The sequence below is a fragment of the Heteronotia binoei genome, chromosome 3 (genome assembly GCF_032191835.1).
Source record: "Heteronotia binoei isolate CCM8104 ecotype False Entrance Well chromosome 3, APGP_CSIRO_Hbin_v1, whole genome shotgun sequence".
Classification (NCBI taxonomy): domain Eukaryota; kingdom Metazoa; phylum Chordata; class Lepidosauria; order Squamata; family Gekkonidae; genus Heteronotia; species Heteronotia binoei.
The window spans coordinates 12,582,954-12,598,570 of NC_083225.1; the positions used below are offsets into that span (position 1 = coordinate 12,582,954).

The 15,617-nt window shown below is 46.2% G+C and overlaps 1 protein-coding gene across 1 annotated transcript in view; it reads right to left on the reverse strand.

Annotated features, from left to right (window-relative positions):
• Window positions 1–13,993, reverse strand: part of LOC132568073 (tudor domain-containing protein 3-like) — a 47,665-nt gene extending 33,672 nt beyond the window's left edge. Inside the window, exons 1-5 of the mRNA XM_060233549.1 lie at window positions 13,836–13,993; window positions 10,502–10,643; window positions 6,106–6,177; window positions 4,301–4,450; window positions 656–793 (exon numbers count right to left, since the gene is read on the reverse strand). Coding sequence (XP_060089532.1) covers window positions 656–793; window positions 4,301–4,450; window positions 6,106–6,177; window positions 10,502–10,643; window positions 13,836–13,909 — 576 coding nt within the window. The 5' untranslated portion in view covers window positions 13,910–13,993. The remainder of the gene's footprint in view (window positions 1–655; window positions 794–4,300; window positions 4,451–6,105; window positions 6,178–10,501; window positions 10,644–13,835) is intronic.
• Window positions 13,994–15,617: the final 1,624 nt, after the last annotated feature.

Below are 15,617 nucleotides of genomic sequence, written 5' to 3' on the forward strand. Positions count from 1 at the left end.
CAAAATCTTTAAGTGTATTTGTCTGTGTCTTTTACAAAGTTTATATCTCTGCTACCTACTCTTAAATAGGTACACACATAGCCTGGCCCAACTTGACTTGGCGCGGCCCAACAAGATCTCATTAATGTCAGATCCGGCCCTCATAACAAATGAGCTCGACACCCCCATCTGGTCCAACCCCCAGCTCAAGGCAGGATCATCCTAGAGCACCAAGTGTTTGTCCAGCAGCTGCTTAAAGACAGCCAGTGAGGGGGAGCTCACTACCGCCCTTGCGGTGAACAGGACTAGGACATCATGTGATTTGGATGAGACACCTCTGCTGATACACCCCAAGTGTTTTCAGGAAGTGGGTGGGGCCAAGTAGGGCTTTTGCCCAGCAAGCTTTCTGATTGGTCACTGGAGATTTGATTAGCATGCAGATTCTTTTTTTTTTTTTAAAGTTGCTTTGGCTGCGCCTCCCGCCACAGTGCAAGGATCTAAACTGTTATTAAAGTTAAGCCGATGAAACCGTTTTGTGGCTGGCTCCGCCTACTGTGGCAGCCATTTTGTTGTTGCGCCCACCGTGCCATGTCAGAATTCCACACGTGCACACAGGCTCAAAAAGGTTGCTGACCCCTGACATTCCTAACGCCGATGTTCAGATCCTGAACCTTACCAGTTCTCGATAGACACCTTCGTTTTTCCCCTCCGATTTCGTCCTCTCCTTCTGGAACACTTCCCTGCTCCGGTTCCCTCCGGTGCTCACGCTGAGGTTGCTTCTAGAACTGCCGCCGCCTCCACCAAACGTCTTAGTCTGCAGGCAAGGGGAAAAACAAATGATAACGTATTTCTGTTAAGCCGAACAACTAAAATGCTCCGGATGACGAGGACTGGCTTCGACTAAGTTAATTCCAAGAGTAAATTCTGTCCTTTCCTGCACCTGTTGAGAACGGTTCCGTACAAACTCCTGAAGCTATCGTAATGCTGAATCAGTATAGACTAGTCCACTGAGGCCAGCATTGTCTACTCAGACTGGCAGGAGCTCTCCAGGGTCTCAGGCTGAGGTCTTTCACATCATCTATGACAGGAGTGTCAAACTCGTTTGTTCTGAGGGCCAGATCTGACATAAATAAGACCTTGTTGGGCTGGGCCACGTCAGGTTGTGCCGGGTCGTGTCGGGCCAGGCAATGTGTATAGCTATTTAAGCTTAAGATAGTAGCAGAAATATACATCTTATAAAGGACACAGACAAACACAATTAAAGACTTTTTTTTAACAAAAAAGCTTTAAACATGGTTAAAACGTTAGCGCTTGTTGGTCTTAAAAGGTGCTTTCTTTGTATTTCTCCCATGGGATCCAAGAACAGGGCAAAGGAACCTGTAGCTCTTTTCTTCCTTCCACAGGGGTCTGGGAGGAGGAACCTCAGCCAACAGAAGGAAGACAGACTTGGCTCAGTAGCTCTGCCGTGCGATTGAGAGAGCCTGGAAGAACAAGCTTTGCCTTTCCCCTTTTCCTCCCCAAGGGAGGAGCCTCAGACAATGGAGAACAATAGAGGCTTTGCTCTGTAGCTCCTGTGGGATTGAGCAAGCCTTGCAAAGCAAGCTGTTATGCAGAAGGAAGCAAGAGAGAGGGAGAAGGAACCAGTTGCTTGGGGACCTGATAGGAGCCCTCCGGGGGCCTGATTCAGCCCCCAGATGTCATGTTTAACACCCCTGATCTATGACTTGAACCTTTTAGCTGGACATGGCAGGGGCAATGGCAGGAGACCTTCTGCATCCCAGACAAATGTTCCATCACTGAGTCACAGCCTCCACCATGTAGGGAATGCATACATATCCCCTGGCCCTTTTTTGTAGCAGGAACTCCTTTGCATATTAGGCCACACACCCCTGATGTAGCCAATCCTTCTGGAGCTTACAGGGCTGTTAGTACTGGGCCCACTATAAGCTCCAGGAGGACTGGCTACATCTGGGGTGTGTGGCCTAATATGCAAAGGAGCTCCTGCTACAGGAAAAGCCCTGCATATTCCTAATTCTGTAGGAGAGTACAAGCAGCAGCAATTCTAAATTCCCTCAGACGTTTAGGTGGGATACAAAGAGTAAGGCTAGTTAGATACCCAAGTTCAATCTGCAACTTGTACGGACCAGGCTCTCGGTAAAGATTCCTTAATAAATGCGATCACTGAAAGAGCTCACGTTTGTACCAAGAGGAAAGCTACTATTCAGATAGGTTCGAAGAGGAAAACACATGCCAGCCAAAGTGACCCCACCCCGGAAGGCGATGTGCTTTATGGTGTAAACCAGGGCGTCAAACGTGTGGCCCCTGGAGGGCTCCTATCAGGCCCGTGAGCAGCTCACTGCTTCCTTCTTTCCCAAATGCAGAGGAGCTACAGAGCTGTCATGATCCTGGGCCTAGTGAGGCCCGCAGGCCCCAGAGAAGCCTGCCTAGGAGTTACAAAAGAGTCTACATTTCCCAGGATCCCTTCTGTCCCTCTGAATGGGTGGCAAGGTTTTGGAGGGAAACTGGAGCAGAGAGGGGTGGGGCCTGGGTGGAGAACATAAAAGGGCCAAGTTCCAGCAGGGGGTGTTCTTTTCCTGGAAGGCTGAGCTGGAGGCAGGCTGTAGCCTGGAGAGCTTGTAGCAGGGGAAAGATCCCTCGTCCAAGGCAAGGAGTGAGTGTTGGTTGGTAGAGTAAAGACTATATAGTTAAACACGTCAGGGCTTTTGTTTCTTTGCACCAACCTTTACTGTTTTCATATTCTCTTTAGCACTAAATCTTTGTCACCCACTTGTAAATAAAGCACTGTAAATAAACCGCTGTTATTATACTCCTTGGGTCCTCACGTCTCCTTGGTCACAATTAGGAGGTATCGGGGTGGTGGGGTGCTCTGGGCCCTTCCATACAGACCCGTACCAGAGGGGTGGCAGCCAGTAGGAGGCCCTGCTAGGCCCGGCTGTGTGACAAGAGCAAAGTCTCTGTTTTCTCCATTGGCTGACCAGCGCACAAAGCGACTTACGTACAAAAAGTTTGCAATGTCCAGCCATTTCATGTTTTCCCTTCAGTCTTAGGCTCAAGGTGTTGACCATGAGATTTTTGTAATGGATGTCAATAAATCAAAAGTAGGTTTGCAACTTATAAACACCTGAACAACACCTGAACAGCCTACTAACTGTTTAAACGTGTTAAAGTTTTTTTTAAAAAATTTAATTGTGTTTGTCTATGCCCTTTATACAGTTTACAAATCCACTACCTGGCATTTCATCACATGGCCCAGTCCAGCAAGGTCTCATATATGTCAGCTCCGGCTCTCTTAACAAATGAGTTTGACACCCCTGGTGTAAATGGATTACCTACAGAATCTACTTCCCTGTCTTTTTCTGTTGTTCTTAGACAATGCAATGGCAAGTGAGCAACCTCTTTTATGTTTCCCAGTAAGACCAAATAGCTGTCGCCTGGGATGGGGCTGCTCACCCTGAAAATGGGCTGTTTCTTCTTTGCTTTCATCAGTTCTCCATAATCATTATTTCCCTAAACTGTCTCTCCCCGACCCCCGCCCCTTTGAGCAAATTCATGCAATATCATAGGCAACAGCTTTGTGAGTGTTGATTTCTCCCGTTAGCCAGCGACGAGTAAGAAACAAAGGACAGAAGCAGGACAGAGATTAACTGTGTGTCTTCCAGAAGAGTGCAACCTGTTCCATTTTACACGAGCGCCAAGGGGATTTCAAAAGCCACAGCCTCTTCCAAAATTCCCAAAACACGGCAAGAACTCATCATGATACTATTAGTAGCTGCTAAATTACTTATTGCCTCATCATGAAAAATGAAAGAAACCCCTACTCTGAACCAATGCTGGGCTAAAATTTGAATATATATATATTTTTTTACCATGGATAAGGTAGCAGACACATTAAACAGTATGGATTCTACAATAGGCCTTTCCAATCAATTAGACAAATGGTTACCTATTTTGGACTATGAGTGGCAGTTCTCTAGGTTTATGCAATACTTACCTAGCCACCTTCATCATAACATACTTTTATATGTTTAAAAGAGGTAAGTTTTCATTGATAGATAATGAAAGTTTTTATTTTAAATATTATTGCAAATGTAAATTGTTAATTTTCCATATATGCGTGTGCGTGTGTATATACACACACACACACCCCAAAATGGCAATTTCAGATTTGTATTATTTCTATAAAGGTCTTCTTTGTTTTTTATCTTACTTGAATGTATTTACTGTAATACATTATTGTAATCTTCCTGTAAATAAAATGTTAAGAAGTTTTTTTTTTAAAAGCCGCAGCCTTTGTTCTGACCTCTTTGCTTTTGGCCACCTCCGCGATAGCAGCTGTCCGCTGTTTCTCGAACTCATCGTTGTCTCCAACGGGCTTGGCCACGCTCGCCACCTGCAAGGTTTTTCTCCGGTCCAGCTCCCGACTGTCCACTTGCTGCTGAGACGAGCATCTCTGGCGACAGGAAAAGCACCCAAAATTGGCAAGTTCTTCACAGATTTCTTCAGTTTGCTGTCTGTTTCCAGTCCACAGTGTACCCAGGTGACTAAACTAAGCCACGACCTATGCATGCCACAGGTATTTATTTCTAGACTGCCCCCCCACACGATGGGTATGCAAAATATTTTTAAACAATATGTTCATTTTAAAAGCTGTCGTTTTCTTGCACTCTGTGTGTGTGTTTTTGTGAGCATGTGCACATCTGGAAGTCATGACGGCTGCTGATGACCCCTACTGGGGCATGGAGGATGTTCAGAGAGGTGACAATACAGCCTGCCTCTGCCTCCCACTCCTGGTATTCCAAGGAGGTCGCCCATCCAAGCACTTGCCAGGCTGAGCCTATGCCTGAAGGCAGGATTGTTTTTGTCCTAATGTGCATCACCTTGCACTAACGCACATCATTTCCCCTGCTTTCATTTATTAAAAATGTGCATCACTAGTCTTCCTCCTTGGTTCTGGTGTTATTTATGTGTGTTTATTGAATTACTGTATTATTTCAAACATACTTTTAACTGTTCAAAAGCTTTAACTTTTGTGTTTATTGAATTACTGTATTATTTCAAACATATTTTTAACTGTTCAAAAGCTTTAAGGGGAGGGACGGTAGCTCAGTGGTAGAGCATCTGCTTGGTAAGCAGAAGGTCCCAGGTTCAATCCCTGGCATCTCCAAAAAAGGGTCCAGGCAAAGAGGTGTGAAAAACCTCAGCTTGAGACCCTGGAGAGCCGCTGCCAGTCTGAGAAGACAATACTGACTTTGATGGACCGAGGGTCTGATTCAGTATAAGGCAGCTTCATATGTTCATCCTCTATATGACGGCCCTTCAAGTACTTGAAGATGGTGAAGTTTTGGGGAGGGAGGGTGGCTCAGTGGTAGAGCATCTGCTTGGGAAGCAGAAGGTCCCAGGTTCAATCCCTGGCATCTCCAAAAAAGGGTCCAGGCAAAGAGGTGTGAAAAACCTCAGCTTGAGACCCTGGAGAGCCGCTGCCAGTCTGAGAAGACAATACTGACTTTGATGGACCAAGGGTCTGATTCAGTATAAGGCAGCTTCATATGTTCATCCTCTATATGACAGCCCTTCAAGTACTTGAAGATGGTGAAGTTTTGGGGAGGGAGGGTGGCTCAGTGGTAGAGCATCTGCTTGGGAAGCAGAAGGTCCCAGGTTCAATCCCTGGCATCTCCAAAAAAGGGTCCAGGCAAATAGGTGTGAAAAACCTCAGCTTGAGACCCTGAAGAGCTGCTGCCAGTCTGAGAAGACAATACTGACTTTGATGGACCGAGGGTCTGATTCAATATAAGGCAGCTTCATGTGTTCATATGTTCAACTGTTCAAAAGTTTTAACTGTTCAAATGTTGCTGTTGGTGTTTTTTTTTTTAATGTTCGCTGCCTTAGGGACCCTGCTTGGGTGAAAAGGCAGCATAGAAACGTTTTGAATAAATAAACAGAATCTCAGCTCAGTCACGTTTAGCTGCAGTGTGTCAAGTTCATTGAAACTCTGAACTTCACATCGCTAGACTTTTAGAAAGGACACATTTCGGATGTAATGAACAACAGTCGTTGCTTTAAAAGAGTACTTTACCCCCTTCTCCTCCCCTGAAAAACCCAGCATACCTGTCCGAATGGCACAAAGGGAGGCGGTCCGCCTTCTGTTCCTATGTTGCTTCTGTTGTGTTTTGACAAGCTCTGCAAAATGGAAACCGCGTGTTCACTCGCTGGTGCGGGGAGAGGAGGTAAGAAGCACAGGACCCAGCCCCATAGCAGGAGATCAGGAATGAAACATCTCCCTGCAACTACTTCCTCCATCTACCAACCTAATGGCCAACCAACAGTGATCAGTAGCCTGCGAGATCCGAACCCACTTCTCCAAGTTTCTTCTCTTTCCTTGTTGCAGAGGAACACAGCACCTTCAGGACAGTGAGGCACTTCCTGGCTGTTTTATTTCGTCCACATTACATACGCACGATGCAAGCCAAAATTCCACAGACGTACAATGAAGAGAGGCTGGACTAGGGGTGGCCAAATTGTGGCTCAAGAGCCACGTGTGGCTCTTCCACACATACTGTGTGGCTCTCGGAGGTCAAGGAGGAACTTAATGCAGGCTTTCTCGCAAGTAAGCTTGCTCAGCATCGGGGCCTCAGTCGACCCCTGAACACTGACGAATACATAGGTGAATATTTCCACCGGGTGTGAACTGGGGAAGGAGGGGGAAATAGGCCACCCCTGCTGTAGGCTGGTCCTCTTATTGAGCAGGGGGCTGGACTGGTCCCACCGCATCATGCAGTAAACTCGGTGTCGAGCTGAGCAGCCCTTGCTGCGCCACAAGCCAGCACGACAGGGCCACACAGTTCAACGATGCAACACAACGGGCATTATTAGATCACCCACCGCATCACCCAAGAAGCTGAACAGCCCCTCACACTGCTACAAGCCGGCATGGTAAAGGCCACACAGTTCAGTGATGCCAAAAAATGGGCATTATTAGATCACCTGCTGCATCATCCAGGAAACTGGGTATCAAGCTGAGCAGCCCCTGCTGGGCTACAAGCCAGCGGTTTATGGCCGCACAGTTCAGTGATGCAAAAAAAAAGAATTGGGCATTATTACTTCATCCGCTGCATCGTCCGAGAGACATGACAAGTTGAGCAGCCCGCACTGCGCTACAAGCCAGCACGATAGGGCCACGCAGTTAACTGATGATAACAATGGGCGTTATTAGATCACCCACTGTGGGACTGGCCAAACTGTGGCTTGGGAACCACATGCGGCTCTTTCACACATACTGTGTGGCTCCCCGAGGTCAAGGAGGAACTTAAGGCAGGCTTAGTCTCAAGTAAGTGTGCTTAGCATCGGGACCTCAGTCAGCCTCCTGGGTCTGACCCATACATAGGCGAATATTTCCACAGCGTGGGAAGTGGGGAAGGAGGGGGAAATAGGCAAGCTTGCAAGCTCTTCTCCTCCACTGCAGAGGTCGCCCAGAGACCTAGAGTGGGGAAAGAGAGTGCAGAGTTCTCCCATATATCTGTTCTCCCTGTGTATTTCTATAGTTGTGAAGTCTGTTTTATTCCACATTTGGCTTAAATAATGAGGATTTTCAAGGGAGGGTGCTGTATTCATTGGTGGTGTCAAAGCACTTTTTAAAAAAAAAAAATGGCCCAAAAATATCAATATAATTGTGTAGTGTTGTAATGATAGCTTAAAAGGTTCTCTGAATTCCAGCACTCTTTAAAAAAAATTTTTTTTTAAAGAAAGCCTCTTCCCTTGCAGAGATATGCCTTTTTCTTTATATCTCTACACAGGGGTGGAATTCTAGCAGGAGCTCCTTTGCATATTCGGCCACACACCCCTGATGTAGGCAATCCTCCGAGAGCTTACAAAAAAGAGCTTTGTAAGCTCTCAGAGGATTGCCTACATCAGGGGTGTGTGGCCTAATATGCAAAGCAGCTCCTGCTAGAATTCCACCCCTGTCTCCACATGGGAAGGAGCTAAATGAAAGTTAGGTATTTGGAAAAACTGCTTAAACTATCATTGCAATACTAAAGCGAATCGATACATTAGGGCCTTTTTAAACAAACTTCTTAAACAAACAAAAAAAACCCCTGAAATCACTGTCTTTGCAGGGGGGGGGGGGGAGTAGTCTAACGATTATAATAGTCTGATCATCGCAAAGTGGACTGAAGGCAGGGGGGAGTGGGGCAGGACAAAGACAACTGAAAGAAACATTCCACACTAGATGAAAGCTAACTCAAAATCAACTTCCAAAAAAAGATCGGAGTAAAAGTGGTATCAAGATGAAAGCTAACTCAAAATCAACTTCCAAAAAAAGATCGGAGTAAAAGTGGTATCAAGAGAGTCAATAAAGAGGGGAAGGGAGCAAACAAACAAAAAGTGAAAACTAAGGGCACAAAATGCCTGCAGAAATTTGGGGGAGGCAAAACCAAAGAACTATGGGGCCAGAACCAATAGGGGGAAACCCCATGTGGAAAAGCCCGGAATTAGGAAGACAGCAGGCTACACAACTTTGCACAATACTATGTGTGTTTAACTGGCCGCATAAGGAGGCCGTTTAAACACATACACCACATGATACAGCTTCATATTCCGCCCCCACCCCCCAAAAAAAGAAAACCTTGTCAGTAGCATACGATACAGGTGCTGTTTTCAATGCTGAGGAAACGATGGTGCTGAATTAGTTCTATGCCTCTAGTTTAGCTAAACTGCTATGACATCACCAGCCATGAAAAACTGCTCTCACGTATTCCGCTCATCCTTTGATTCAATGCTAATAACAACAGCATTTATCTAGAGCTCAGAACCCACTCAGCATAATCTCTGTCACTCTAATTAACACATTCCAACTGAAAACTAGGGAACTGGGGCTGAGAAAGGCAAACTAACCAAAGACCAACGAGTAAAGTTGGTCCCACCGGTTACCTCCAGCAGAAATCTGGCGAGGGAACAATATACATGTCCTTAAAATGGCAGAGAAGCCATTTGAAATCGTTGTTATCAGGGTTCAGTCTTGGCTACTGTACTATATTAATCCTCAATACAGAGTTGTACGTCTCTGTGTATTCTTGGCTGTGATTACTTCCATAACGGCATGGATTCTCTCAACTGCTTTTGTGGAACTGCGGCATCCAGTCTCGCACTCCGAACATAATCGACTTTCGAGCCTCTTCCCCTAAATGTGGGATCTGCCGTTCCCCAACATACGCCTACCTAAAGCTTTAAGTTCATTCATTTCTAAGGGACAAGGAACGAAGACAACACTGAATAAAACAAGCTACAACCTGCAATTTTTTGTGACTGTTTGTGTACGGCTATTCTAGAGAACCTATTGAGAATGAATTATCTTCCCAATTTTTTCCACAAAATTCCACTGGAAGAAGGATTTCAAGTGAAATTAAGCCACTGATTGCACAGGCCCCGGAGAAATTATACAGAAATGACGAACAGTCTATACTCGTGGTCAGAAAAAGAAGGTTTTCTCAAGGTTCATATTCTACCTATCCAGGAGTGGAATTCTAGCAGGAGCTCCTTTGCATGTTAGGCCACACCTCCCTGAAGTAGCCAATCCTCCAAGAGCTTACAAAAAAAGAGCCTTGTAAGCTCTTGATTGGCTACATCAGGGGTGCGTGGCCTAATTTGCAAAGGAGCTGCTGCTAGAATTCCACTCCTGTACCTATCCCCTAGGAAAGCATTTACTGCAACTTAAGTTACTTTAGAACAGAGTAGGAGTCCAGTAACACCTTTAAGACCAACGAAGTTTCATTCAGAATGTAAGCTTTCGTGTGCATGCAGACTTCTTCAGTGTCAAGCATCGATATTTCTCAGTAATCAAGCTTTTGTTCTTTAATCAAAAGTTGCTTTATTGTAAAACTCCATAGCTTGCCCAAGGATGACGTACACAGTATTGAATAGTAACTTATATGCACACTTCAAAAGGATAGGTTACAGATAACTTCAAAAGAATAACATAAAGATGCAAATTGAGTTGAGGGTTCAAAGGTTACTCACTAGTATCTCATTTATGACTAAGGAATGCCAGCTGATAAAAACATCTCCCTTTCTCACACATTCTCTGTGAGCTGGTAAGACCTGGCTGTGTGAATCTGGGGGAGAGGCACTCTATACCGTTAACATAAGGTTGCTCTAAACATCCTAGGTCCAGATGGATTTATTACGCAACCTTTGGTTAGAAGGAGAAAACGGGGGGGGGGGGAAGCAAGAGGGGTGTTCTGCTTTGTATCTGGCTTGTCTGCTAAACACCTTTAGAAATAGCATATAGAAATAGCATGCTTGACATTCAGGCGGTCTTAAAGTTGCTACTTGACTCCTACTCCTAAGTTACTTTAGTCATTACAACGTAGCACAGCCAACTGCGCTAACTCCACCTAACCACAACGCTGCCCCCATCATTTTAAGACACCCAACGTAAAATTGGCAACTCAGTTAGCATTCAGATAACTGTGTGTGGGGGGGGGGGGGGGGAAGCAGGTTACCTCACCCTTTGCAACTCCCACTTTTCTATAAGATGTTCCACTTCACCTCCAAGAATCACCGTGTTGCTGTCGTCGAGGAGGAGGAAGCCGTTTTTCACTTCCACGACTCCCAGCAGTTTAATTTTTGTTCCGGGAGGAGTGTTCAGGCTGAAAGCAGAAATGGAGAAGCCCGCTCGTTTGCTGTCAGATCAACAGAACGAAATAACAAACGGTCTTGTTTCACTTATGCCGTCCTGTCTCGCATGCATTCAGTAACAACTCATTCATTACCCGCTGCAGATCAAATCACTTTTCAAAGCTGTGAAAAGCACTCTCCGATATCACCGTAAAGAACTTACTGGAATAACACAGGGCATCTATCTGAATTTTAAAGCACAGACACTGGTCATGAAGTGAACCACCGTCCACCGTAGCTTTATGCAAGCAGAATCGCGAGCATCCATCTCTATGCCGCTTGAAACACACCTTGAAAGCATGTTTTGCAGGACACTCCTAATCAAGGGCAACCATTACTTCACGCCAAACATCTGTAAACATAGAATGCAGCTATGAGGATGCAGGATGTACAAAACTTCACTTATGGTACCAGACACCAGCCGTTATTCTCATCCAGGGGTGGCCAAACTTGCTTAACGTAAGAGCCACATAGAATAAATGTCAGATGTCTGAGAGCCGCAAGACACGAATGTCAGATGTCTGAGAGCCGCAAGACACAAATGTCAGATGTCTGAGAGCCGCAAGACACGAATGTCAGATGTCTGAGAGCCGCAAGACACGAATGTCAGATGTCTGAGAGCCGCAAGACACGAATGTCAGATGTCTGAGAGCCGCAAGACACGAATGTCAGATGTCTGAGAGCCGCAAGACACGAATGTCAGATGTCTGAGAGCCGCAAGACACGAATGTCAATGTCTGAGAGCCGCAAGACATGAATGTCAGATGTCTGAGAGCCGCAAGACGCGAATGTCAATGTCTGAGAGCCGCAAGACACGAATGTCAATGTCTGAGAGCCGCAAGACACGAATGTCAGATGTCTGAGAGCCGCAAGACACGAATGTCAGATGTCTGAGAGCTGCAAGACATGAATGTCAGATGTTTGAGAGCAGCAGGACGGAAGAAAGGAAGGAAATAGATGGGGAGGTAGAAAGAAAGCAGGTTTAAATGCATTTCCCAAGCTGCCAGCTGGCACGGCTTGAAGAAGTGATTGAAAGAGGCAGATGCCTTCTCCACGCCAGGCAGTGGGGGTTTTCGAGAGCCACACCATATGTATGAAAGAGCCACATGTGGCTCCCGAGCATCCCCTGTATCTGTCAAACTGACTCAATCGATTGGGGGGGGGGGGGGGACAGCTTCCAGACCTTCCCAAAATCACCATGATTCAGAGAAGCCACAAGACGCATCTAGACGAGATGAGATCCCCAGGCCCACCTTGGGGACATGCTGCCATTTTGTAGCAGTGAGTTCCCACAGGGAACTCCTTTTAGCAGTGTCATGATCCTAGGCCTGGTGAGGCCTACAGGCTCCAGGGAAGCCTATGTTCTAGTAGCTATAGGGCCTACATTTCCCAGCATCCCTTCTGTTTCTCTAATTGGCTGGGCAGCAGTTTCAAAAGGAAAACTTGCTCAGTGGAGACCGGAGGGATGGCACCTTGGAGGAAGGAAATAAGAGGCCCAGATCGAGAGGAAGCCGGTATCTCTCTGAAAAGGCTGCAGCAGAAAGGTTCCCTCACCCAAGAGGTGATGAATCTGTTGGGAAAAGGCTGCAGCAGAAGGGTTCCCTCATCACCAAGAGGTGATGAATCTGTTGGGAAAAGGCTGCAGCAGAAGGGTTCCTTCACTCAAGAGGTGATGAATCTGTTGGGAAAAGGCTGCAGCAGAAGGGTTCCCTCCCCCAAGAGGTGATGAATCTGTTGGGAAAAGGCTGCAGCAGAAGGGTTCCCTCATCACCAAGAGGTGATGAATCTGTTGGGAACGTTATAGGGCTGTTATTTTGTTTGTATCACCTTTACTGTTTCTACCTTTCACTGTTGTACTAATAATTTAAACTCACTTGTTTATTCTTGAGCAATTACAACAAAATTATTGTTATATTGCCTGGGTCGTGTCTCTTTGGACTTTGGTCACAGACAGAGGTACTTGATAAGGATGACGGGTTGGGTGGGTGCCCTGAGCCCTCCCAGACTGACCCGTACCAAACAGGTGGCAACAACCAGAAGGCCCTCCCTGATCCCCTAACTGTGACAAGGAGGCTTGGTTCTGGCAGGACCACTGTGGGAGAGGGAACTGCCAAGGATCCCTCAAGAACACCTGGGTGACTCTATGGTCTCTGACAACGGGGCTCATATATGCTGTCCATCACTAGAGCCAGTTTGGTATAGTGGTTAAGTGCGCTGATTCTTGTCTGGGAGAACCGGGTTTGATTCCCCACTCCTCCACTTGCACCTGCTGGAATGGCCTTGGGTCAGCCATAACTCTTCAACGAGTTGTCCTTGAAAGGGCAGCTGCTGTGAGAGCTCTCTCAGCCCCACCTACCTCACAGGGTGTCTGTTGCGGGGGGAGAAGATACAGGAGATTGTATGCCACTCTGAGACTCCGAGATTCACTTGGTGCTTGGGGAGGGGCAACAGTGGGAGGGCTTCTGGTGTCCTGGCCCCACTGGTGGATGTCCTGATGGCACTTGGTTTTTTTAACCACTGTGTGACACAAAGTGTTTGACTGGATGGGCCACTGGCCTGATCCAGCATATCTTCCTATGTTCTTATTCAGAGTATAGGGCAGGATATAAATCCAATATCATCATCGTCTTCTTCTCTAGACTAGGAACCCAAGCTTATCAGCAGACAGATTTTGCTATTAGTTAGTGGCCTTTCCTGTTTCTGCAGCCTATATACAGAATCTCATTTATTACTCATTACTGACTTCACCCGCAGAGAGATTCCTCAGTCCAACCAGGTGGGTTCTCAACTGTTACCCAGTGTCAAATTTCAGACCATTAAATGTGCATTGTAAATGTGTTACACAGTTAATTGAGAAAGAGCTCAAGATATAGTTTAAGACATTCTCAGCAACTCTCTACTTAGTTAGAATACCATAAAATGCTATTAAAACATTCCTGCATTTTCTATGCAAAGAACCCTATAGATGCCACATGACGGGAAGGGATTTTCTAAATATATTACCTGGAAAATACTTCAGAAACAGGGAAGATGAAAGGTAGAATTTTTTTTTCATTGGTTTTTTCTTAACAGCTTAAACTCACACCTGTTCTGGATATCTGGCTGCACGGGGAGAGACTCATGACACGCAAAGCGACCCCAAGCCAAAAATCAGCACTATTTACCTTATTTTTGACATGTAATTATATTCTATTGCTGTGCAGCTCGTGTGCCCATCCGTCATCTGCAAACGCAGCATTCTTGGAGAAGCCTGAGATTCTTCATTATCCTTTGGTGCAGCTATATTGCGGATTTTTTTGGATCTGCAGGACACAGGGACCTTCTAGCTGCAAAAAGGAAGACAAAATTTTGTTTTAATTATAATTAGCATTTTAAGTTTGTTTTTGCAGCAGCCATGGATGTTGGTCCTGGCAAGCAAGCATTTCTGAATTAAAACAGACACACACACTTTCGGTTAGAACTCAAGTTTTTCTCAGTTCAGTGTAGCGGTTAAATGTACGGACTCTTATCTGGGAGAACCGGGTTTGATTTTCCACTAACATAAGAACATAAGAGAAGCCATGTTGGATCAGGCCAATGGCCCCTCCAGTCCAACACTCTGGGTCACAGAAAGACATAAGAGAAGCCATGTTGGATCAGGCCAATGGCCCACCAAGTCCAACACTCTGTGTCACATAAGAACATAAGAGAAGCCATGTTGGATCAGGCCAATGGCCCCTCCAGTCCAACCCTCTGTGTCACAGAAGGACATAAGAGAAGCTCGTTTGGATCAGGCCAATGGCCCATCCAGTCCACCACTCTGGGTCACAGAAAGACATAAGAGAAGCCATGTTGGATCAGGCCAATGGCCCACCAAGTCCAACACTCTGTGTCACATAAGAACATAAGAGAAGCCATGTTGGATCAGGCCAATGGCCCCTCCAGTCCAACCCTCTGTGTCACATAAGAGAAGCCCTGTTGGATCAGGCCAGTGACCCATCCAGTCCAACACTCTGTGTCACATAAAAACATAAGAGAAGCCATGTTGGATCAGGCCAATGGCCCATCCAGTCCAACCCTCTGTGTCACAGAAGAACATAAGAGAAGCCATGTTGGATCAGGCCAATGGCTCATCCAGTCCAACACTCTGTGTCACATAAGAACATAAGAGAAGCCATGTTGGATCAGGCCAATGGCCCATCCAATCCAACCCTCTATGTCACATAAGAACATAAGAGAAGCCATGTTGGATCAGGCCAATGGCCCCTCCAGTCCAACCCTCTGTGTCACATAAGAGAAGCCCTGTTGGATCAGGCCAGTGACCCATCCAGTCCAACACTCTGTGTCACATAAAAACATAAGAGAAGCCATGTTGGATCAGGCCAATGGCCCATCCAGTCCAACCCTCTGTGTCACATAAGAACATAAGAGAAGCCATGTTGGATCAGGCCAATGGACCATCCAATCCAACCCTCTATGTCACATAAGAACATAAGAGAAGCCATGTTGGATCAGGCCAATGGCCCATCCGGTCCAACACTCTGTGTCACACGTAAGAACATAAGAGAAGCCATGTTGGATCAGGCCAATGGCCCCTCCAGTCCAACCCTCTGTGTCACATAAGAGAAGCCCTGTTGGATCAGGCCAGTGACCCATCCAGTCCAACACTCTGTGTCACATAAAAACATAAGAGAAGCCATGTTGGATCAGGCCAATGGCCCATCCAGTCCAACACACTGTGTCACATAAGAACATAAGAGAAGCCATGTTGGATCAGGCCAATGGCCCATCCAATCCAACCCTCTATGTCACATAAGAACATAAGAGAAGCCATGTTGGATCAGGCCAATGGCCCATCCAGTCCAACACTCTGTGTCACATAAGAACATAAGAGAAGCCATGTTGGATCAGGCCAATGGACCATCCAATCCAACCCTCTATGTCACATAAGAACATAAGAGAAGCCA